At 41.8% G+C, this 24,005-nt stretch overlaps 1 protein-coding gene across 2 annotated transcripts in view; it reads right to left on the reverse strand.

The window, feature by feature from the left end:
- Positions 1–381: 381 nt before the first annotated feature.
- NAAA (N-acylethanolamine acid amidase) overlaps positions 382–24,005 on the reverse strand; it is a 260,081-nt gene continuing 236,457 nt past the window's right edge. Inside the window, exon 11 of one of the 2 annotated variants that reach the window (XM_069236844.1) lies at positions 382–4,712. Coding sequence is in view for 1 of the 2 variants with exons in the window: in XM_069236845.1 (XP_069092946.1) it covers positions 4,709–4,712 (4 nt within the window). In the remaining variant the exon portion in view is untranslated. The remainder of the gene's footprint in view (positions 4,713–24,005) is intronic. The other variant, XM_069236845.1, reaches the window with a different exon arrangement.

The following is a 24,005-nucleotide window of genomic DNA, read 5'->3' on the forward strand; positions in this document are numbered from 1 at the left end:
ACTAAGTAAAGAGAAGGCGAAGAAAAGGCAGCCCCGATAGATGTTAAGCAATGTGATACAGAACTATTAAGAGAGTTATAAGGAGAACCATCAATGATATCCAAACTGGTTCTACTCATTTGATACACCTATAAGAATCTGTGTTAATTTTGCATGTCATGTATTTAGTCTAAATTCTCCAGAATATTCTATCAGACTACTCTTGTGGGATTTGTACCTGATCCTGCTTCGGGGTAGTCTATCATCTTATTAACATGTTATAATTGTACTTTAATGCCCTTTATTCTTTTGTCTATATTTCTATAGAATTCAGAGTTCAACAATACAATTACCATCCATAATACAGTTTTACGTTGACCTGAAACAGAATGCAGATTTAGATTGCCAATTTCAAGAGTTTATTAAAAGGTTATCATCTTATAAAAATGTAGAAACAAATTTTACACTCGCATTTATAATAGCACTAGAAGACGGAGAATAACTAACATATAAAAAAAAAACTAACATATATTATACCTGCAATCATTTTATAACCTTGTATTATATAGAACTAATTTTTACAGTATGCCTAACATCTCAGGGAAAACTTCTTGCGCAACAAATTAACTTCGATTCTCAAACATTCGACACACAATAGTTAGTCTGTGAAAAGGGTGCCATTTTTGTTTCATTGAAGTAAATGGAGGTAGAATGAAGAGTGTGTGAAAATACATTTCTTCCTAAATAAGAGCACACTAACATGGGTGTTCCTAATCATGATGTCTCCTTAAGTATACTCAGTAGTCCTGCAAAAACCCACACACATGACATCTTTAAAACATGTAGGTAGCACACATCATTTAAAGTGCATGTATTTAGTTATACTTATCTGTATTTAAAACCCAGATAATCTGGTCTAGCTGTACAGAACATACAGTAATTACAAACATTCCTCAGAAACTATTTCTAAACATTTTGTGGTTAGTTTTTGACACAGTCATCCCTCAACATTTTGAGCATGTTGAGCACTGAGGCTGTGATTGCACAAGATCTTTTTGAAGACGTTGGCATCTGTGTACATGTATAGAATGCAGTTACTTAGAAATGATCTTGGCTGCTCCCAAATAGCAGTGACCTACAACTTAACAGTTAAGTTTCAATATATGTAAAGCTTGGAACTTTCACAATGTTGGCATGGAATATCATCTATGTGAGAATGGTGTCATAACTCACATATTCACGCACTAATTCGCTTATAGATCCCCCTGGGGGAGTTGTGCACGTCCTTCACAGTTCTGTCTCTAACCTACAGATCACTCATGCCTTAATTGTACATGCTCTATGCGTGATGAAACCATGTACCAGTATGCCCTGCTGGAATTGTTCTGCTGCGAATGGAAGTTGGCACTTGCTGCATTCCATGGAGTGGGAAGCTTGCTTTGCTACTGCCAGTATGTATGAGTTTTGGGAGGAGGCAAAACTTGCACTGCTGCTGCCTGATTTGAATGTTTACTACGATGGGGAAAGCTGACACTGCTGCTATTCTACCTATATTTTATCTCTGGAGGAGGAAAGCTTGAAGAATTTTTGCCCAAGTGTACCCATTCTATGACAAAAAGGGTGTTTCCTCTCCTGAATTAAGCTGCTTCCACTGCTTATGAATTAAGAAAGGATGTATAGAATGCACTTGCCTAGTATGTCCTAACAACAGGGACTTTCTCACAATATTTGATGTGAGATGCCTGCAGTACTGATAACGTCCCTATTCCTCAAGGGGGAAATGTTCGAGCACCAAAACATGATGATGTAAAAGAGAAGCTGAGTCCATCGCTCTAAACACTATTTTTAATCTTGTGACAGGGAGACATCAGTAAGACAATTATTAGTTCACCCCCACATAATTGAATATAGGTCTGAGAGTTTAACACTCGGAAAACATAAATGTTGACATAAGAAAAATAACCTTACCAGAACTAGGGAACCCATAACTAGTAGACTCTACAATTAATGAAAAGTAACACTCTTGGATGTTTACAGGGATGTGGAACCCAATGATGAACCGTACCACGTTAGGTAGGTGGGTCTCATCATCCTGTCTGGAATGTATGGTAATTCTGTTAGATGCTGGACTCTACTAGGTGTGTTTCATTTCTTGTGGGTTTTTGGTATGTTTATGTGTTGCACACGCCCTGTATCTGTGGGATAGGGTTACACTATTCCTAGAGAAAAATACCAGCCATTTATTCACAATTCAAGAATCTGCAACGATTCAGACATGATACTTAAAAAAGCATAATCCAAAAACATCTACATTCATTTTTTACTTGGCCTTTCTGCCTTTGTTTACTTTTATTATCAGCCAGGCAGCTCCACAACACTTTTTAGAATGCTTTCATTCTATATTTACTGTTTATAGTATGAAACGATAATGGGAAAAAGTAATAGCTTTCAGTGATCTTTTACTTTTTGTACCGCAGGGACATTTCCTTGCCGGTAAATAAAACTGCTATGTGCAACCCTGTGTGACAGAGTTGTGTGAAGTTAAGCCTGCTATTGCCACCTGTCCTTTACTCATTCTCGGTGTTAGTGAAAGATGTTCTACTACTATCCGTGTCGTACCTTTGTTGTGTTGTGTTACTTGGTATAAAACGTTCCTGTAAACTAAAGACAAAATATTTTGTAATGCCAATGCTTATATTAATGCATTACATGAATGAGATTAAAATCTCACAATATATGTGAGCAGAGTTCAATTTTGGTTTCATATCTGCAACAAGCCCATTTTGCAATGGATTAGATGACTTTGCAACATTTTAAAACATGCCTGACAAGTGTCTCCATGTAATGTACAACCACTTCGGCCAGCTCTGGCATTTTAGCCAACATCAATTTGCATTCTGGGGCTTTTGGACCATTAAGAAAGTGTTAAGGCAAAAACACAAGCCCACACGATGTAAAATGCTTTAGACTAAAAAGCAAGGAATGGCTGATATGTCACAGTACACTTGACAGACTTGTGCAATGCAAAATACATTTTGTTACTGACTTTCTGCCTTTTTTCTTGAGAGTTTGACAGCCCAGTGGATTAGAGGGCAGAAATAGCATTTCACAAGCAAGTAGGAATATCTCACTGGTAACAGGCTATAAATTAACACTCAAAATGACATGCTAAAGACATTGTTTCCAGAACAATGCGAGCAGCATAGGCAATATGGAAGGTAAAACAATTTTCTGTCACCCTGTTTCCGGACCGCCTGTCTGTGAACCTGCCTTGAAATTGTGCACCAGGTACTGTCCAGTGAGGGATGCCAGTGGTTATTGATGTTTAAAACCAATCTGACACATGTAAATTTAAAAATAGGAAGCTACGGTACAACTTAACTCATCACTGTGGTTATATTACAATGTAAGCAAACAACCTAGAAGGCATATAGCTAGTGTGAAGGTTTTGCTGGTTAGCACCTCAATCAACCCTCTGATGCCACATGGAACTCCCATTATTTTGAGTTCAACTCAAAGTGGCCATCTGTTTATAGGCTCAAGCTTGATGCAGGCTAAGTAGTCACTTATTTCCAAGAACTTCCTTAACAAGGGTATATATTATTGTCACAAATCCAAAACCTTCCATAATAATTCTATATTTAGATATCTCTAAGGTGTTTTTTTGTTTTCTTGGGAATTTTAAAACTGGACAATATTTTTGGAGTATTTATAGCCATATTTATGTATCAGAGTCGCTAGATATTTATTAATTTGTGACATGATAGTTTATGTAACAATGTTATTTGTCCCAATCATAACTGTGCCTCAGAATAAAAAAAATAAAAATAAAACTATTTTCAATTCGTGATTATTTTTTGTGAAATTAAATTTTTATTATATTGGTGCAGTGTCCAAGATAAAACTTTGCATATTTTTTATGGAAGGTCCCACTGACTGTCACAATGGGTTGTGGCTATCTAAAGGAAAGAGGTAGATATTCAAGGTATTCATGTTTTCCTTCTTGAATCATTCTCATAATTAATAAATAGAAATAAATAACCTATAACTTGTCCTTGTTGAAAAATGTGGTATGTACGTTTCTAAACCTTCAGACAGCAGATCCAAGTCAGGCAGTTTCTGCAAGCAATATGGATTGTCGTCACCTGTCATGATTTCTGTGTCTTTTGCATAGACCTTTACTGCAGAAAGACTTCAGTTATTGCTAGTTGTTGCTCGGGCACTATGAAGAATAACTGTGATGCACAGGTTTACATAACAACAAGGAAATGGTTCAACAAGAATGTCCATAAACAATTTGCAGAATTTAGTTCAGAACTAGTGGTGAACAACCTAATCAATTTCCATAAAGGTGATTTTGCTGGGGTTGACAAAATTCCTAAAAAGAAATTCAGCCAAAGAAAAAAAATCAGACTTTGCATTAATAAAGTGTTGTTTGTTAAAGAGTACAAGTATAAATCTCTTTTTTTTTTTTTTAAATGAAGATGTCATGTTCCTGAAATGAGATTGTATTTTGAAATGTTTTACAAATACAGCCGGACCTTGAAAAGAAAGGTTAGATCACAGTTAGTGCAAGGCATGTAAATTAAAACACTCTTCACAAAAAAAATCAGAATTCTGAAAATGTGACTAATCCTCATCTCCATTCAGAGAGCCCGTGTGAATCGTCTAGAAATAGCTTCCCTTAAGAAAATGTTTTGAGATGATCATGGAAATGGTGCCAATCTTTTCACCTACAACAAAAAAGAAAAATAATCAATAAAGAAAATGCCTGACATTCATACTGCGCGACAAAAGGAGCAGCAGTCAAGGATACCCTATAGTAATAAACACATACAATCTTAGAATTCAAGTTCACTGCCACCATAGCTGCTCTGACTGCACATTTCAGTTACACATTAATCAAGTACCCTTCTGCACAAAAGAACTTGTATCGTTAGTCCCGAGCCTCTCTGGGCTAGTAAAAATGGAAGGTTACCTGGGAGGGAAGAATTTCATTGCCAAAACCCATATCATGGGCAATGGATAGTGGAGGATGGTCTACCTGCTCATGGACTCAACACCCCCCGTCCCCCACACTAGATTTCCATTATCAAATAGCACAGGTGTTGGTAGTGGCAATGGTATTCTTGATTTTTTTAAAACTTTGTTTAATGTATTTATCTTGTTAAACACAAAGCACATATCATTGGTAAAGTATGACAAAAACTAGACTTTGCACATCAAAGGATGTTATAGCTACATAAAAGCGTGTACCTAAATGTTGATATGTCAGAATCTAGTTGTGGCATCACTACTCACCTAGCATCAGTAATCTACCATAGCAACCTATTGCAGTTGAGTTGTTATATTGCAAGGCCTTTTGCCGCAGACTCCGGCAGATACCGTCAGAAGCAGTCCAATGAGCAGCTGTACCAACTGTACCTAAATACTGTAAGGCTGGGGTGCCAGCACTGGGATTTCTGCTTTACTCCTGCAGCAGCACTTTCACATCACACCCTGCTTCTAAGAATAACGTAAGTCTTCTAACACACCACCTGTAGGTGTGAGCTTTGAAGACAAGATGGAACAAGCAAGAACTGAAGTTGCCCTGTGACTATACATTTGTGTTTTAAAGCCACTAAAGGATGGCAACTTGCCTGTTGTGTGCAGAGTGAGCCACTGTGGGCAGGGGACAGCCCACTATATGGGGTCCAGCCCTAAGGTACTATCCAGATGTCAACTTGAGCTGCTCTACTGTTTTTTTGCAGGCTGCTTTTACACTCACAAAATCCATGGTTCATGGCTCAAGGCTTGCTTCACAAATGTCCTCGTACTCTTCGTTTCGTGCCTCAAATCTCAATGAAAGCACCATTTGTTAAGGTAAGTAGACATCTTCTAAATCACAAGTAACAGAGCGATCCTGCCCATCACATTCTCCTTAAATATTCTTCCACGCTCCAGATTGTAATCAGCTGCTAAGCCAATGTAGTCTTAAAACAAAAACATGACACATTGAGGCAAATAGAACACAGCAGGTGGGGCTGATTCAGGCAAGGCAGATAGGGGATCTGTTACTTTAATATAGTCTGAAATTAGTGCTGACTCTGAAAGTTTTTAGGTTTAGCTTTGATAACATGTTGTATATACTTTAGTATATACTTCTTGGGCTTACAGCTCGCTTACTCCTTTTTGTTTGCTTCAGTGTTCTTTAAAAATTCTTGCTTGATAAAGGTCAATCCTTCTTCGTTTTCCCTCCCTTTTGTGTTTTGTTTCCTCCCATGGAGCACGGCCCAAATACTGTATCTTTGAGCTTTTTTTTTCCGCAGAACTATTTTTCCTTTGTTTCCTATTTGTGTTAATGTTTGCCTGCCATTGATGGATGTGTGCGCTGAAGGAACCGTTTTCACCTTCCCTGGTGTTGCCGAGGTGTCTCCGGAGGCATGGGAAGGCAGAATTGCTCCCCCAGCCTTTTGATTTCTAGCATGCAAAACAATCGAAAACAGGCTGGCAAATCTTGTTTTTTCCATTGTCTGCACCTCTATGCGAGGCAGACAAAGGGGATCAAATGAGGACGTTAGGGGAATGTGCAGAGACCCCTCGCCCCCAATATACTGAAGCCATGTGGTCGATTCTTAGGAGAAATGGTACGCTATTAGGGTGATCAGGTTTCATTGAAAATGTGATTTCTCTGAACAGCCTCCGACTGAGACCAGGGAAAACAGACTCTCTGGCCCATGCATTCCGAGATTTCCTGCTGCTTTACCTCCTGAGTTTTAGGTGTTGTGTGCACATCCTTCAAATATGGCCCGTTTTTTTATCTTTAATCCCAACACAGTGATAGATCAGAAAAGTTGTTGCTAAGCGAGTAAAATGAATGTCGTCCTCGTTCCGATAGCCATTGCACATTGCAATCTTTGTGTGTGTGAGGTTTTTTGTGACTGAATAAAGTACTGCTTCTTCTCTGGTAGCTAAGCTGTGATTGTTAGCGATAACGCTGCTTAACAGCTATTACTGTTTTGTTGCCCTACTCAATGGATTGGGTGTTATCAGTTTGAAGATGAATGCCTAAATTGGTGCCGGCAGTGTTCGGACTCGGACCTGCCCATCTGAAAATGCCCAGTGCAGCAGGTGTAGTACTCTTGGGCGGGGGGCGCGCACCACGGCATAGCACGCCCCCAATACAGGTGTGGGCCGGATCAGACCGGTTCCGGCCGGCAGCCCAACTGTGGCTGCAGCAATTTTTTTTAAAAATCGCGCTCACCCCGATTGGCTGAAGGGGGTGTGGTGGGGGCTCCCAGATGACCAGAAGGGGCAGCCTAAGTTAGTTTAAAAGGGGGACTCAAGTCCCTCTAGGGTCAGGTTGTTTTCTTGACCCTGGGCTTCCCCTGACGATCGACGCACTCCTCCTGGAGGAATTCTTTTGCAAGGGGAGGCAATGTTTCATGCAGATGGAGTACACCTGTCGGATGGTGGTCATACTGTGTTTGTTGAGAACCTGGTAGCATTTTCAATACAGTGTCTCTCTCAGAACTGAGCTTCTTGCCCTCAGGGGGAGGCCTGGTTGGTCGGGAAACCAACCAGGCCTGTGGGAGGGAAGGAGTCATGTTTTGGCACAAAACAGGTGGCTATCCTTGGCATCAAGAATACTAGTGCAGGCGAACTCAAGACGGTATCAGGAGCTTTTTGGCTCAAACCAGGGTGGCGGTGCTGTGGGTGTAGGAAAGGGGCTTGGGACGACCGCTACCGCGAATGTCCATAGCTCCCCCCACGGTACTCCATTACATGGCCCTGGAATTTTTTTATTTGGGGGGATGAGACTGCGCCAGGGGACCAAGCTATGGCCCGGTTGCCCATTATCATTCCCATTGGGTGCCGGGGGGATCCCTTGCTTAGGGTTGGCTCTGGCATGGTTGGATTGGGGGACAGTTTTCATGCTGGCCCGCGCCCCCTCTATCTTGAGAGGGCAGGTGAGTCTCGCCCAGTGAAGAGTAATTGGTTTTGGGGGGAACACGGCCCCCAGTTTACAGACGATGCCACAGGTGCCTGGTGGGTGGACAACCATGACTCCTTTTAAAGAACATAAACTATTTGAGATGCATATTGTAAATAATTATGGAAATTTAAGGATGAAAAATAAATACTGTACATATGATGATGTTTTTTATGTCGTGTTTATATGTTTGTGAATAAATACGGCCTGAGAATTATTTTATTCTCTATCGCAGGAAGGTTTCAGTCTGCTTTGTTTACTGTGAACATTAAGTATGCTCCTCCAAGCAGTGGATCATAGAGGGGAAACCAGTGTGAACTATTTGTTTGTAGGTATCGATGCAGTCCCCCACCTGTGGCTGTCTGGAAGCCCAGAAATCGGCACTTACAAGTGGCATGTTGTTCGTATTGTAAGCAATTTCACTAAAGGAGGAAACAAGTCCCCATGTGCCCATTCTACACAATGTACTACAGTAGAAAGGGGGTGGGGTGGCACAGCAGGCCCAGGATTATTCTGCTGCAGTGTTTGTTCTCGCAAGGAAAGATTTGTATAGTGACATTTCATTCTGTGGTTCCAAACCCGCGTTATTAGCTTAACACGTTCTCTGCTGCATTGTGGAATGTTGTCCTTCATACACACGCCGCGTCCCCGTGTTATCTATTCTTGCTTCCCGGGTCACCAGGGAGCCCCTCCCATCCACACATAGCTGGCGTGGGGTGAGAATTTCCTGCAATCTGCAAAAGATCAGACCTGCAGCACTCTTACTTGGAAACAGAGGATGATAGAGGCAGCTGGGCCAAGAAACAGCCACACATCATTTCTGCACTGACCCTGCAGGGTCTCCAGCTTTACTCTGTTACTCGCAGTATTTTACAGACCAGGCTTTTATAGATATTCATGAGCGTGGTAAACAAACACCCTTGTCTTTCGAGTACTCTGTATGAAGACGCCGGCCAGTTCTTTAAGAGGCTGGTAGGGCTGGAGAAGAGTCAGTCACACACAAAAAGCCACAGTTCCTTAGCAGGCCAGTGCACTACTGGTGACTTTCATCATAAATATGTTTTTTTCTGGAAGGGGCCTTTCTTTGAGGAACAAATATAATCTTAAAATAACTTCTATCAAAAGTAGGTTTATAGCACTGCAGACATTAAAAAAAAATGCCTGTTGCTAGTGCAGCAAAAGTGTTAACACTCTAGCAGTTAAATTGACGCTAGCAAAACGTTTGAATTATGCAGAGTTGCTTTTTAATTTTAATCAAATTGATTTCCTGCTTGAATGTATTTTTAGCAGAATATCTAGTAAGTGTTTTTATATAGTCCCTAATCACTGTTTAAAAGCTAAACTGGTTTTCTGGCATAAATTACCGGTGGAAGTTTAAATAGTCCCTTTTCTTTTATATTAGATCTTTGGTATAGTATTGCATTCCAGCATTCATATAGAGCCTCTTACACCTGACATGTCACAACTTACAGGGGCGAGTAAAAAACTGCTCTGTCACTATAGTTGGTAGCAGCAACAAGGGAGGGCCTCAGCTGGGCTTTCGTGTGCTGAATGTGAGTGGAGTGACCGCTGGTGGGTTGGTCGGTAGTAGTTCAGGTTGTGGCAGAGCCTAGTAAATGGAAAGCAAGGGCTTACTATTTAGCAGGGTTGGATATTTAAGCTTATCTTTGCTCTGAATTTGAGTGGGTAGTTTTAAAGTAGACAAGATACATATTTAGGTCTGGAGTTAGCTTTTATCTTTTGATTTTGCTAAAATATACATACAGTATACTTACTCATAGGGTCTTTCAGCTAGTCCTCATCCATCATCTATTGGTTTGTTATTGTGTCATTCACATTTTTCATCTGCCCACTACAGCATACAACATGGGACAAGGGGTCAGTCTAACGTGTGTCTTCTCCATCAGTATTGTTGTGCACGGACAGTGATCATAGCGATGGCAAAAGGAGATAGTGGCCGAGCAGAGGAGGCATCTCAGGTTAGTGCATTTACTGTACTGACCTATAAAGTTGTTTCTTTGCAGTATATGCCGCCTGCTCATTGATTTGTAGTGGGCTTAAAATAATTTAAAATGCCACAGTGTTGCGTTGCTGTAAATTGTAAAAATCTATGTAAATCTAAATGTCTGAATGAACAGGGGAGAGGCCCATCACCTTTCATATTTAAGTCCCACCCTTTTAGCGCCATGTAACGTTACATCTGTCTATTCGCCTGCATCATATCGCACAAGTTATTTGAGGGAAGCAAGAGATGCAGGATAATGTGCTGAATGTCTAAACACTTATAAGGTCCAAAAGGTGAGACCTATTGGCTATGCCAATGCTTGCTCAAATTCTGTTAAGCTTTCTTGTATTGATAAAAAAAAAAAGTTAGTGAGCCTGTCGATTTACCTTGTTTCACTGAACAATATAAGCAGTCTAACTCACAAGTGCACTACCCTGTCTTTTCTGCAGTTGGGAAATTACTACAGTAGTTTGACTGCAACTGCCCTAGCTCTTTCTCATCATTACACAAATTGTAACTGCAAGTAAATACATTACAGATGCATGCCACTTATGTAGTTCGCTGATACTTAGCAGTACTACTGCGGATTGGGTTCATGGGAAGGCCACACAATTCAGGACACAATTTGGTTATTCTCCCCTATTGGAACTCAGTATCCTCCTCTCAAATGTTACAAACAATAGTTGACATTTTAAAGCAAACATTAGCAAAACCAATAGAAGTTATTTGGCTTTATAAATGCTTTGAGCTATGCTATACTGCATCACGTCTGCAATACAACATGGCTGAAAAATAAAAGACGTCATTGCTGCCTCATGTAGAAGGCACACAAATGCGCTCAACACACCTGGGCATGCCTACAAAAGAATATGCTTTTGTGCATGTCTGCAAAAGTACACCTTTTTTGTTACTGATCCGAGAACGTAGGGCAAATTATTTAAAAAAAAGCTTACATGGTTAGAGGGAGCAGGCTGGGGAGGGGCTAAGGGGAAGCAACACAGCGGATGGGAAGAAGTAACATGGCAGGCAGGCAGGCAAGAGCACAGGTAATAGAACGTAACGTGCAGGGCAGGGACGCAGAAACAGACAAGGCAGAGAGCAACGCTAGTCCAGGTGGAGAGAAGCACATGAGGGAGAAGGCTGAAAAATGTAAATACTCACAACATGGAGTGCTTAAACAGGCAGAAAAAAATAGTTCCCTAACAATGAGCAGAGGAAACACAGAAGCCCGTTAATCAAAGAGTTGAAAAAGAGGCTATGCTCTTTGGAAGGGCCAAACACAAGATGGACAAAAAAACAGCAAATAAGAAGCAGTAAATGAGAGTGACTGGCAAGTCAGCCAATAGTATGCAATGGGTGGGATCTGAGCCCCTGTATTTTCTTTGTAAGTCCACAATATGCCCCCCTACCAATGCCTTGATACCAAGGTGGGGCTAAAGCAGGGGTGCATTTTAGCTCCCGTGCTTTTTAATATCCATAGGCTGACTTTGGCAAAGCATTGACTGAACCCGCTGATGTCCTCCTAGGTTAGGGAGTCTGTCTACGGCAACATTACATTAAGCAGATGCTACAGAGTTATTAGATACAACCTGTATAGGACTTCAACGCCAGCTAGCAGCGCTCAGCTAATGTAGAGAGAATAAGATCTTTATAAAAACTTAAATAATAATTAAGAATAACGTTGTAATCTTTGGGAGGAATCTTAAAAAAGAGGGGAGATGGTCCCTGTATGGTAAATTTGTGGAGAGGAAAGATCATATAAGAACTTAGGCATTTGACTGCATGAGTGGGATGGCCACACACATCGGCTCAAAATGAGAGCTGAAAGTATGGTTGTTAACATTTGCTCTGTGTAAATTACTCAAAGCTCTATAAGACCATCACTTGCCCCAATACTTAACTTAGTCAAAGTAACATTTCTTCCCTTATTAATTGACATTTGTAATACTGTACCTGGGAGTTTGCTTGTTGGTATGGTCGGAAACATCGCAAATTCTTTACAGCAAAGTTTTAACTCCCAAACTCCACAGCAGAGGAACCTATACCTTTGGAGTACCCGACAGTATTTAGCACTAGCTGCTAATTTCCATCACAGCTAGCACCGCATCAAATGTGCAGATCGGGGTTCTTTATAATGGCTGCTTGAGAGAGAACTACACATTTCGTTACCCAGAAAATTATATTGGCGCAACCAATCAACAGCTCTCAATTTGCATAAATCCGGAATTTAAAAAAAACACTTGCAGAGCTTTAAAAAATATTGTGGCAACAACTAATTTCACTATCAAAATATTTTATTCTAGCAGGGTGCTCCTCTAAGAGATACGCAAAATTGTTTAGAAAGTCTTATTTGGAAAATCACTTTTACTGCAAGATCCCTCATCTTAGGCCAAGGATGGGACTGTTTCCGATGGGTGAATTACAAAGGACGTGGAAGTTGGTAATCCCGGTTAATGGTTGTAGGTTTTTCCAAGGGACCACTACGATGATTTCCAGAATGTACTTAAAACCGTTGTTTCTCACATTTAGAGCCAACGTAGCGTGCTTTAACTGCATTGACATGCAGCTATTTTGTGGCTTTGTTAAATGTATGGCAGTTGTTAACAAATCCTATGCCTTTATGTACGTCTAGGCAACCTCTTTACTGAACATTCACATACATTAGCTGGTAAGTGACATTTACGGCGGTGTATGTGTTCAGTACAATGCTGTAGCTCGGTATACAAGTGAAGCTTTTGGCGGCTTCTCACCAAAACGGACTTTTAAAATATGCCTGTCTTAAATATTTTCCAGAAATGTTCGAGCTATCCTCCCACTGGCAGAGTGGTGAGCGTACATTCAGAAACCTGAGTTGGGAGATCTTCCCACCGATTCTGGCTGCTAGATTTTAGAAGCCCGCCAAAGAATACTGCAGGCAATCTTTACCTCAAGAGCTTACCCTCGTATGCGCCATAGACAGTGCCTTAAACTTCACTCCAGCTCTCACAAGGATACAATGCCTATCCCGCAAAATAGGTGTCATATGTCATCTCGCACGGAGTCCTTTCACAGCCCAGGTTGAAGAATATTGCAATAGCTGTGATTTGAAGACGTTTGGAACAGGGGAGTTGCCATAGTCAATCTGTGCTCCTGGTACTGCGCTTGCAATTGTAGCTTTCCCTGATATGATATCTGGAAGCATGTATAGAAGAACTTACTAAGCTATTCTCAGCTATACTTACCTTCTTAAGGGTTGGAGTTCTACACAATCAATGTAACATCTCAGCCACGTGGATTTAGCCTATTTAAGACTATGGCCTTTGGCCACAATCAAGAATTCAGTTTTATCCTCTGTGAGACTCAGACACCTAGGATCAATCCATGTCTATCTCTTTTCACGTTTCCTCCACAACACTGAAATTCCCTCAACATCAATGGAGAGCTGGAAGATCACTTGAGTGCTGCCTGCATAACAGATGAATAACATCATCATGAAATTTAGTAGAGGATGTAAATGCTGCGCATACACACTGAACAGCACAGCACAGGAGATAACATGTGCCCTGAAGGACCCTAAATAAAATGTTTTTCTCCAAAGCCTCCATATCTGGTGCTGATTTCACACAAGGAGGAGAACCATGTTGTTTTTGACACTCACTCTTGCCTCCGCTGAAATGTGCCTCTGTTGGATTTTGTGGTCTGAAGTCTGATAGGTCCTGGTTGTACTGCCTAAGATATCAACTAGATTAGACTGCCCATCTAACAGCACCGTTTATGTACCTCAGTTGGGCTGAAGGACAAATAAATCGCCTCCCAGAAGTTGATTTCTCATAAGATTCTCATGAAGGAACTTGGTGATATCCAGTCACTGAGGAACTCCTTGGTTACTGTAATATATTTATAAACTATGGTGAGTACAGTTCATTCCACTCAGCACGAGGACAATAGAACTGTCATGTTTGTGATAGCTGACAGTTTCTGCTATTGGAAGTTGTGTTGTAAGACCATGAGTGCTGGTATTGACACACTGCCATTGACCAGAAGATATGTTTAGCTCTGTCTTGTTGAGCTCTAATGCACCACCTACACATGACAGCCCTGGCAGACAAGAAACAATATTATGAACGTCCCAGACAACGTGTTTTCCACAGTTGTGCGAGAGACTGTGGAGATTGTCCCACATATTCTGTCTCCCCTCCTACCAGTACCACTGCCTATAGTGTTGTGTGATGATCCTCTAACATGCACATGCACTCCATTAGGAATCATAGAGGAGGATCACAACATATATTATTGTACACAAATTGCTTCAGACCTTAGACACTGCACATATTTTACATTTTATAACATACCCCCTTAAACAATGTGTACAACATACGTTGTTCACTGTTATGGGTTGCCAACATGAAAATGTACAGATTTCTTTAGGGACAGATGCACATTTACTTTGAGATGTACTTTAGTTCAACATTGCAAAGTTCAGCCCATGCCTTTCCTGGTAAATAGATTGTTAGTACAGATAGCCAGCCACTATGCCTCAACGTTTGTGTCTCTAGATTTGTAAGCATCAACACATAGGGCCTCATTCTGACCCTGGCGGTCTAAGACCACCAGGGCCGCGGGCAACGGAAGCACCGCCAACAGGCTGGCGGTGCTTCAGTGCCCATTCTGACCGCAGCGGTAAAGCCGCGGTCAGAAAAGGGGATCCGGCGGTTTCCCGCCGGATTTCCCCTGGCTGGGCTGAACCTCCATGGCGGCACTGCAAGCAGCGCCGCCATGGGGATTCCGACCCCCTTCCCGCCAGCCTGTTTCTGGCGGTTTTGACCGCCAGGAACAGGATGGCGGGAACGGGTGTTGTGGGGCCCCTGGGGGCCCCTGCACTGCCCATGCCACTGGCATGGGCAGTGCAGGGGCCCCCTAACAGGGCCCCAGCATGATTTTCACTGTCTGCATAGCAGACAGTGAAAATCGTGACGGGTGCAACTGCACCTGTCCCACCCCTGCAACACCGCCGGCTCCATTCGGAGCCGGCCTCTGTGTTGCAGGGCCTTTCCCGCTGGGCCGGCGGGCGCTCCCTTGGCGGGCGCCCGCCGGCCCAGCGGGAAAGTCAGAATGGCCTCCGCGGTCTTCTGGCGGTCAGAATGACCCTCATAGTCTGCTCCAGTCTTGACATATAACCACTCCTTATTTAGTTGTCTAACTGTCAGAGAGACTGCATAAATGACTTTGGTTTAAAAAGATCCAAGTTGTCTTAGGCTAACTGAAGCAGAAAGGAGACCTCAGACAAAGCTCATTGGCTACTCCAAAGAGGTCAGAGACGTCTGGTGGCACCCACAGTGAAATTTCCCGTAGCATGCAGTACTCTGATGGGGCCATAAGTAATCTATTTAAGAACCCCTTCTAGACTTTGTGTCTGTTACAACACTTTACTGCACGGTTCCAAACAATATATACAAATGAAATTAGCACTGGATTTTTAAATTTTTATAAAAAATATTATGGTACAAAACTTGACGGCGGCAGTTTTACAACAATTAAAACATAAAGTAAAGAATAACATCCTTGAATACGTAATTGGTTTAAATTCTCAACTATAAACAATCATAGCATCAACATCATGCGGTTCTCCAAATACTATCACAACCAATTCAAACAGATTCAACTTTTTATTCACAAGATATCTTATACGATAAGATGTCTTAAATGTCCTCATCTATACCTTAGGCAAGCTTTACATTTTTTATATGAAACAAATATGTAAACTTACATCTTTAAAGTACAGTACAGAATAACTGTTTTGAAACAATGATCAAATAAAAAGAACATCTATACAAAAGCACATCTATACTGGAGGACCAACAAACTACACAGGGAAGTCTATTACTTTGGCGTGATTTTATGGCTTTGATTTAAGTTATAGCTGGGCACAGTAAAATAGTTCAAAACAATGTGATTTGCCACTCAACAAGTGTCAATCCTTACACAAGCTCAAATATGGTATTGATCAGTGAATTTGCAGATTTGACACTCAAAATGTATGAATTCCTCTGGGTAAATGAAAGAGCATATGGTGAGAATGAACCAACTACTACTGGGCTACAGAGAGCAATTGTCTAGTAACTCACCTCCTGCCATGCTCCATGATCTTCCTTGTTCACACACACACACACTAGCCAATGGAGACATAAGTATTTCATATCCAGTAAGTGATCTATCCAAGGTGAGGCTGATGACTTAATTGGTACTGGCACTCCACTCTTATCTCCAAGTCAAATTGGATTTCTTTTGAGTGGAGCTAAATATTATTTGCCCTGAAAACTGCTTTCATTTTTCTGTATATTTGTCCATCCAAAGGGCTGCCTACCTCCCTCATGTTTATCAATATATCTGTGCTTGTTTGCACCCTGACTGGGTGGTGTGTGACATGTCATATATGTTTGTGTCTGTGTGCATGAGTAACTATATGTATATATATATAGCTATATATATATACAGCTATATTACCTTCTGGCGGTCACCAGTAGGTAGTTATAGTTAGGACCATGTTTCCAGTGGAAAAGTATTTTTTGACTTGCCTATATCTTTGGTGCCATTTGACGAATCTTCAAGAAATATATAAAAAAAAATGTTTCAGTGAATCTTGTTGCCCATGGAAGTTTTTGGGGTGATACGTCAAGCAGGGGCCATGTTAATTCTCATATGAGTTATGAACACGACTACAGCCCGAACTGCTGGACGCAATTACACAAAATTTGGTAGTTAGCTGGATTTTGTTATGCAGATTGTGCTTCTTGTTATTTGGTGTAAATCCATTTAGTAGTTTTTGCGATATTAAAGGGAAAATACATTTATATATCTAGGGTCACGGATCCGTCAAAACGTTTTTGTGGCAATTGTGGCGTATTCGCAAATGCGCGCAACACTAGAAATGCTGTGATTGGCAGGGCCACAACATGACCAGAAAGTTGCAGCCGCCATTTTAGGTTACAGGACACGGTCCCCAGGACTGAAAAATAAAATAAAAAGTGGTATGAGCGGTCAGGGTGGAGGTACCCTGACCTCAGGGGTGAGATATAGGGGGTCTTTGAGGGTCAAATTATAACCTTAAAATGATTTTTTTTTTCACCACGCTTGACATTCAAAAGTTCTCCGCAATGCTCAGCGCAGTCCCCCAGTGTAACACTGAGACAAATTTGCGAATTAGACCGAAAACGTTTTTTTTTAAAATGCGCAGACTTATTCATACACTAATTCAGTCACTAATAGATGCACTCAGAGACTCATGTGCCCACTCACAGACACACTCAGTCATACACCTACTTTCAGCCCCACTCAGATACCGACGCACCCACTTTTACACCCAGAGACACCCTCTCACACCTATTGTCACACCCAGAGCGAAAGACTCTATGGCCTGCTGTGCACGGGGCTCGGTTGGGTGGTTATAAGGGGTTGGCGGTGATTAGATTAATGTATAGTAATTAAAATTACTTTTTGTTTAAAAAAACTTACAATTTCACTGAAAAAAACAAAGGTTACGGGAGCTTTAGAGTTAGAAAATAGAATTTAAACAAACATAGAAATTCACTTAAAAAAACAAAGGTTACAGGGACCTTATAGTTAGGTTCTGAAGTTACCCGTACAAACCCATAGAATTTCAGCAGACATCGTTAGAGTTTTTTCAAGTAACTACAACTTGCGCCCTAAGGTAACAATCACCCGCGCCCTCGCCATGCACTGCTAATTACACCAGATATTACAGCACTCATGACAACTTCTATAACGTCAATAAAAATATCAATGAAACATTAGCAGTCAAATTATTGAAGAAAAAACTGTGCATGGTCGGGGTGCAAGTTATATTTACCTCTTGGCTACCAGACAAAAGGGAGGCTGGATTGGAGTGCATACTAAGCAAGTGTTCACAACAAAAGGCGGGATCAGAGCTTGCAGCGCTGTTTGGTATCCAGAGCATGAGTCCTCAAAAGTGCTTCACAACAGCACTGAAGGGCTTCTGCAGTAGAGAATAGAAAACTACAGAGCCTTGCGGGGAAAATTACAGCACGCTGTGCCCACAGCAATCAAGCAACACCATAATGCAGATCTTGGTATGGTGAGGTCTTTGATGTCCCTGAGACCTCGGGGAGCATAGGGGCAAGCCAACAAGCCCTTGGAGCTCTTGGGTGAAGCAGAGGATGTAGTGGGAAGGTTCAGTCCACCCTCACTTCAGTGGTAGCAGGCAGCGGGGCAACACAGCAAAGCACAGTGCAAAGAGGCAGTCCCTTATGGCAGCAGAACAATCAGCATGCAGCAGGCTAACACAGCATAGTGAGTGGCAAAGTGGCAGTCCCTCTGGCAGCGCAACTCCTCTTCTTGGCAGAGTCTCCCCATGACCCCAAAGTGAACTGATGTGATGGAGATTAGAGTCCAGTATTTACACCCAAAAAAGGCCTTTGATGTAGGGGAGACTTCAGAGGAGTCTTCTGAAGTCCAAAGTGTTCCTTTAATCCTAGCCCTGTCTGTCAGGCTGCCCAAGGGGGGTAATCAGTCCTGTGTGTGGAGACAGGACACCACCTATTGAAGTGTAAGTGTCAATCCCTCCCTTTCCCTCTGCCCAGGAAGACCCATCAGTATGCAGATAAATGTAGATACAGCTGAGTGTACTGTGTTAGTGGCTGTCTAGAGGGAAATCATAGATTGCAGCTGTCACCCAGCCCAGACGTGAATTCAGAGACAGGCAAAGGCACAGAATGGTTAAAGTAAGAAAACGTAAACTTTCTAAAAGTGGTATTTTCAGACTTACAATTTAAACTCTGACTTTTCACCAGTGATTTTAAATTGCGAGTCCAGAAACACTATACTCAATATTGCGATCTTCTCCCAATTGGAAAATACACTTAAAAATATGTTTTAAGGAAATCCCAATGTTAACCCATGGGAGAGATAAGCCTTGCAGCAGTGGAAAACAAATTTAAGAGTTTTTCACTACTTGGGCATGTTAAACTAAAAAGTACATGTCCAACATTTTAATTACACAGCCCCCTGCCCTTGGGATCAACCAGAGCCTGACATATGTAATAAAAAAGAAGGTTTGGGCCTGGCAAGTGTCTACACTTGCCAGGTTGAAATGGCAGTCTAAAGATGGACACCCAGGCTCTGCAATGGCAGGCCTGAGGCATGTTTGAAGGCTACAGAAGTGGGTGGCCCAAGCAGCATTTCATTTACAGGCCCTGGGCACACCTGGTGCAATATACTAGGGACTTACACGTAAATTACATATGCCATTTGCGGATAAGCCAATGTTACCATGTTTTGAAGCACAGAGCACCTGCACTTTAGCACTGGTCACAAGTGGTAAAGTGCACAGAATCCTAAAAGTCAGCAAAAATTAGTCTGAAAAACATGAAATCAGAGGGCAAAATGTTAGAGGAAACCATGCCAAGGATGTCAGGTCTAACAGCCTCCACTGGGCAAACTGTCTAGGTCTGAAACAAGCATGCCAGGGTTTCTTTAATAAAAACGTATGAAGGCTGATGCCTAATTTTGTGGTCACAAATGCTGCAATTCACAAAATATGTTTCTTTGCAACTGAAAATAAATTTTACTCTATACTAATTTCATATTAGGAGTCTATAAACGTTTACCGACTCATAAAATGGGATTGAGATACTAATTTCACTTTGGCAGGGACGTGCTGTATGCGTCACCTCCAAATTGCAAATCAATATGAGATGTTTCAATGTTTTGCGACCATAATATAGTCACAGAACATTTAAGACTAACCAACTCATGCAATGGGGTGCTATTCCACTCAAAAAGGGGAAGGGTTATGTATAAGTGCTTCTGGGGAAAGGTACATCAATTCAAGGTAGGTTTAAAATTCTGAAGTTTTAATGAGATGCCATTAATAATGTCACCTCATTAAATTAGACACAAGGTGAAAGGAAAGTGCCTGTGTACTGTTAGTGATGTTCCTGTTATGGTAATGCTTTTAGGAGGAGATCTGAAGTTTTTAAATAATATTTTAGAATTAGTTATTATTTAGTTAGAAACGTTTTATTTGACCTTGATGACAAAAACACATCATATCAAATTAGTACACTAACAGAATAAAACTAGTTACAATCACAATTTTTGAAAATAATGATTAAAGTCATGAATTATAAACACATCTATTACAACAGTAAACAAGCATGCTAATTAATAGTGTCTAACTTTGAAATTATTTCACTCCAATCTAACTTTAATTAAATCTTGAAATATATTTGTGGATTAGTGTAATAAACAAGCTCTAAGAATTTGATTAGCATATCTAGTTAGCGGATGACTGTGGGATTAATTTAATCGGCTGTAATTATATGCCGTTGGTCGGCCCAGGAAAAGTTACCATGATAGCAGATAAAAAAACAACAACACTAGAAACAGTGATGGCGCAAGTGGTAGATTCATGACACTGCGAGAAGACCTTATGAAAATGCTGAAAATTAATTTTAATTTCAAATCCAACGTGTATGCACGTGCTTCTTGTCATTACATGATAAAAGGAGGAACCCATCTGCATCTCTATTCCGTTTGTCAAGTGACATGATGGTAATGACTACGTGTACAAAACAGAAAATCACAGAATCTAATTAAACATTCGATGGACACACTTGGGAACATCTATCCAAAAGATTCAGATGCTCTTTGAATGGGTGTTTCTGTTGGGCAGCAGTCCTTTTGTGAAAAACAAGATTTTGCAAGAATAGATAATTTACTGTTATCCAAACGGGATGCCTTTGGAGTTGTGAGGGCTAAATGGGACTCCACAGCCCACAATACAGTGAGCTCTTGGTAGAGGAGGGCCCCAAAGCACTCACGCTTAAACGATTTGGACTTTCCCTGTGGCACGGAATGCCTTTTTATGTTGTGAGGGCTAAGTGGGACTCCATTGCCCACAATACAGTTGAGCCCTAGGAGGAAGAGGGACTCCAGCACTCTTGCAATTAAACGGGAAAGGTAAGACCGCTGCCAACTTGCCCAAACCCTAGCTGGTCTCTACATTGAGTGGGTTTCTTCAGTGGGCGCTAGACGTCATTAACAAAAAGATCGAACTTGCTGAGCGCTATTTGTCCCTCACACCTACTCTACCAGCATATCATGTGTGCCAAATGGCTAAAGCCTCTGCACCTGGGGGTTCTACTAACACTGCTGAGTTGGAGTCTTTTCCTCTTCTCCGATGTACTTGGAATTATTACATAATGTATCTAGTTCTTCAGCTCATGGCCAGCCAGCAAAAAAGAGGAGGGTTCAATTGTGAGCCAACCCTAAAACCACTTGCTCAATAACTGCAAGCCCAAAGGTGGACTCTGATGGCCAGGGCGAGGTACTCTTTGGTGAGCCTAAGAAGGTTCTATGCAGTAAAATAAACAATATCATGGTAGCTCACCTAAAGCTATTGTACAAACAGCTGGAGGTTATTGCAAAAGGACTTTGCAGGTTGAATTTAATCCTGTTGCTTCGGATTTCTTACTTCTACTCGCCCGCTTCCTGTGGTGCAGGTCTAACTTCTTCCACTAATTGACTGGCCAATGATGCTGAGAACACTGGTCATGTGCCTTTTCATCCCTCTGTTAGGACGTGATATAGGCCAAACATTTTGGTGGATTGTATCCCTCTTGGAAATGAGCAAGTAGATCCTTGTGTTAGAGTAGGAGAAGAAGGGGGCAGGGTGGTTGGGGAAATGTAACGTGTACTGCTCCAGAAGTCACATTGCTTTACGGTGAACCTACCTCCTGAGGCGTGCCCTTACGTGGTAGTATCATCAAATGTCCCCCAACTGGCTCCTAACAATGTTGAATCCCTTGCTCAGCTAAAAAAATTAGGTACTAGTTTCATCCTAACATTAATCTTCCTCATTCAGCAGCATCTGATATTCTGATGGTCCAGAGGGTGGGATGGGTGCTCCCTCTAAAAAAGAGCATAACAGGTGATTGTGGTTTGTAATTGTTAATTTTAAGTACTCTTTCCTTGCACAGAAACTGTTGTTCAACCAGCAGCCACCTTGTGTGTCCCAAACCACTATCACCTTTCTGGTGTTGGGTTATTTCTATCGACACCTGCAGCCGGTACCTGCACTCTCTGTCCATCAAACTAGTTTCCTTCTCCAAGCAGTTCAAGTGCCCTCCTCACCTACGCTCACAAGGCACTGCACAACACCGGGCCAGAATACCTCAACAGACGGCTCTCCTTCTACACCCCGACCTGACAGCTTCGCTCCACAGACCTTGCGCTCGCCACCGTCCCACGTATCCACAGAACGACCGCCGGTGGCAGATCGTTCTCCCACCTCGCCGCCAAGACGTGGAACACTCTTCCAACCCACCTGCATCAGACACAGGACCTACTTACCTTCAGGAGACATCTCAAGACATGGCTGTTCGAGCAGTAGCAGCCCCTGCGCCCCTCTCCCCTCAGCCCCTTGAGACCCTCACAGGTGAGTAGTGCGCTTTACAAATACTCTGATTGATTGATTGATTGATTGATTGAATCTCCAGCCACCACCTTCGACCCTAACTGATGTCAATTGTCTGGAGCCACATTGCAGCAATGGGGTTTATCTTCCTCCCCATAATCCAATCTGTTGTATTTCAACATTTGGACTGGGCTTACTTGTTGGTTAATGGTGCAAACCATGTGCAGCTTGACAAGAGTATGGCCCACACCACCTTTGGGGCAGACTCTAGAGTCTTCCTTTATGACCCATGCTGATGTTTAGTGACCATCATCCATTGTTGCCCAGGCCGGCTTATTGTCTATGTGCTGCCCAGAAGCACATAGACACTCTGCCTAACCGCTTTTTCCTATTGATCTCAACACCAAACAGCACAACTGTTATTAGCTGGAACACTTTTGGGATAAACCCGAAATTAGAACATTTAGAATAGGGCAAATTTATGGACTCTGACGGCATTTCCCTTTTTCGGGAAACATGGGCAATTAATAGCGTTTTCAGAAGAGGCTTTAAGAGCTATGATGTTCCGGCTACAAGGTCCCCTGCACAACGCCCTTTGGGTGGGTTGCTTATATGGGTGAATAATATGCCGACTGGTTCTGTAGCAAACTACTGCATAAGCCATCTACTGCATCATTGGCTATGCAAGGGACCCCTGTCTGATTAATATCTACAACTGGAGTTCTGGAAATTGGAAGGAGTCTCCAACTCTCCACCTTTTGAATGAGACCCTGGCCTTGTATTCTACGTCCCATCATGTTATTTTGGCTAAATTTAACTTACGAACCACCTGGAATTGCACAGGACTTGTGCCACAAAGAAGACCTAGAATGTGAAAGACCTAATTCCATGTTTATTGACTCTTTTATCTCAGCCTTACTGCCAAATCCTTAAGGCCACCAAAAACCGTAGGAATATGAAGTGTGAAGCTGTGTGCTTCCCTGAGGTACTAGCAAGAATGTGCGTTGATGTTGCTATCCATTTGGCTGCGGTTTAATACCTGAAAAAATAATGATATAAGTGTCAATTTAAGGAAGGTCTCTGAAAAGGCTAACCCAGGCGGGGTTGTTCTCTCAACAGTGATGAGAGGCAAAGATCAGTCTCCTCAGAGCAATAAAAATAGAAGAAAGGTTTGAGATTAGGGACTGCAGAGCACTATATCGGTTTGCTATGAGGCAAGCTAGTGCAAACTGGGAAAGGAATAAATGGGAAGATCTTTTAGAAGCTTCTGTTAATAATGATGGAAGGAAATTTTGGTGGTTAGAGACGAGGCAATGGAAATTTACCTAAGTCAGCAGAGCTATCTAGTCTGCGATGTGACTGGGTTACCCATTTTGGGAAACTGTATTTATATTCATGAGAAACTGATTCAATTCCTAAGAGAAGCGAGGGAGACTTTGTCCTCCTGAATTTACTCTCCCACCAGTCGTTTTACCCTTGTCGAGAAAGCTGCAGCAGTCTCCTCTCAGAAGACAGGCAAGGCATCAGGCCTGGACAAGATCCCTGTGGATCTTTTTAAATCTGATCAAAGTATCTAAAAGGAAACCTACACATTATGTTTAATTACCTCCCAATTA

Source organism: Pleurodeles waltl, chromosome 1_2 (assembly GCF_031143425.1).
Source record: "Pleurodeles waltl isolate 20211129_DDA chromosome 1_2, aPleWal1.hap1.20221129, whole genome shotgun sequence".
NCBI classification, from domain to species: Eukaryota; Metazoa; Chordata; class Amphibia; order Caudata; family Salamandridae; genus Pleurodeles; species Pleurodeles waltl.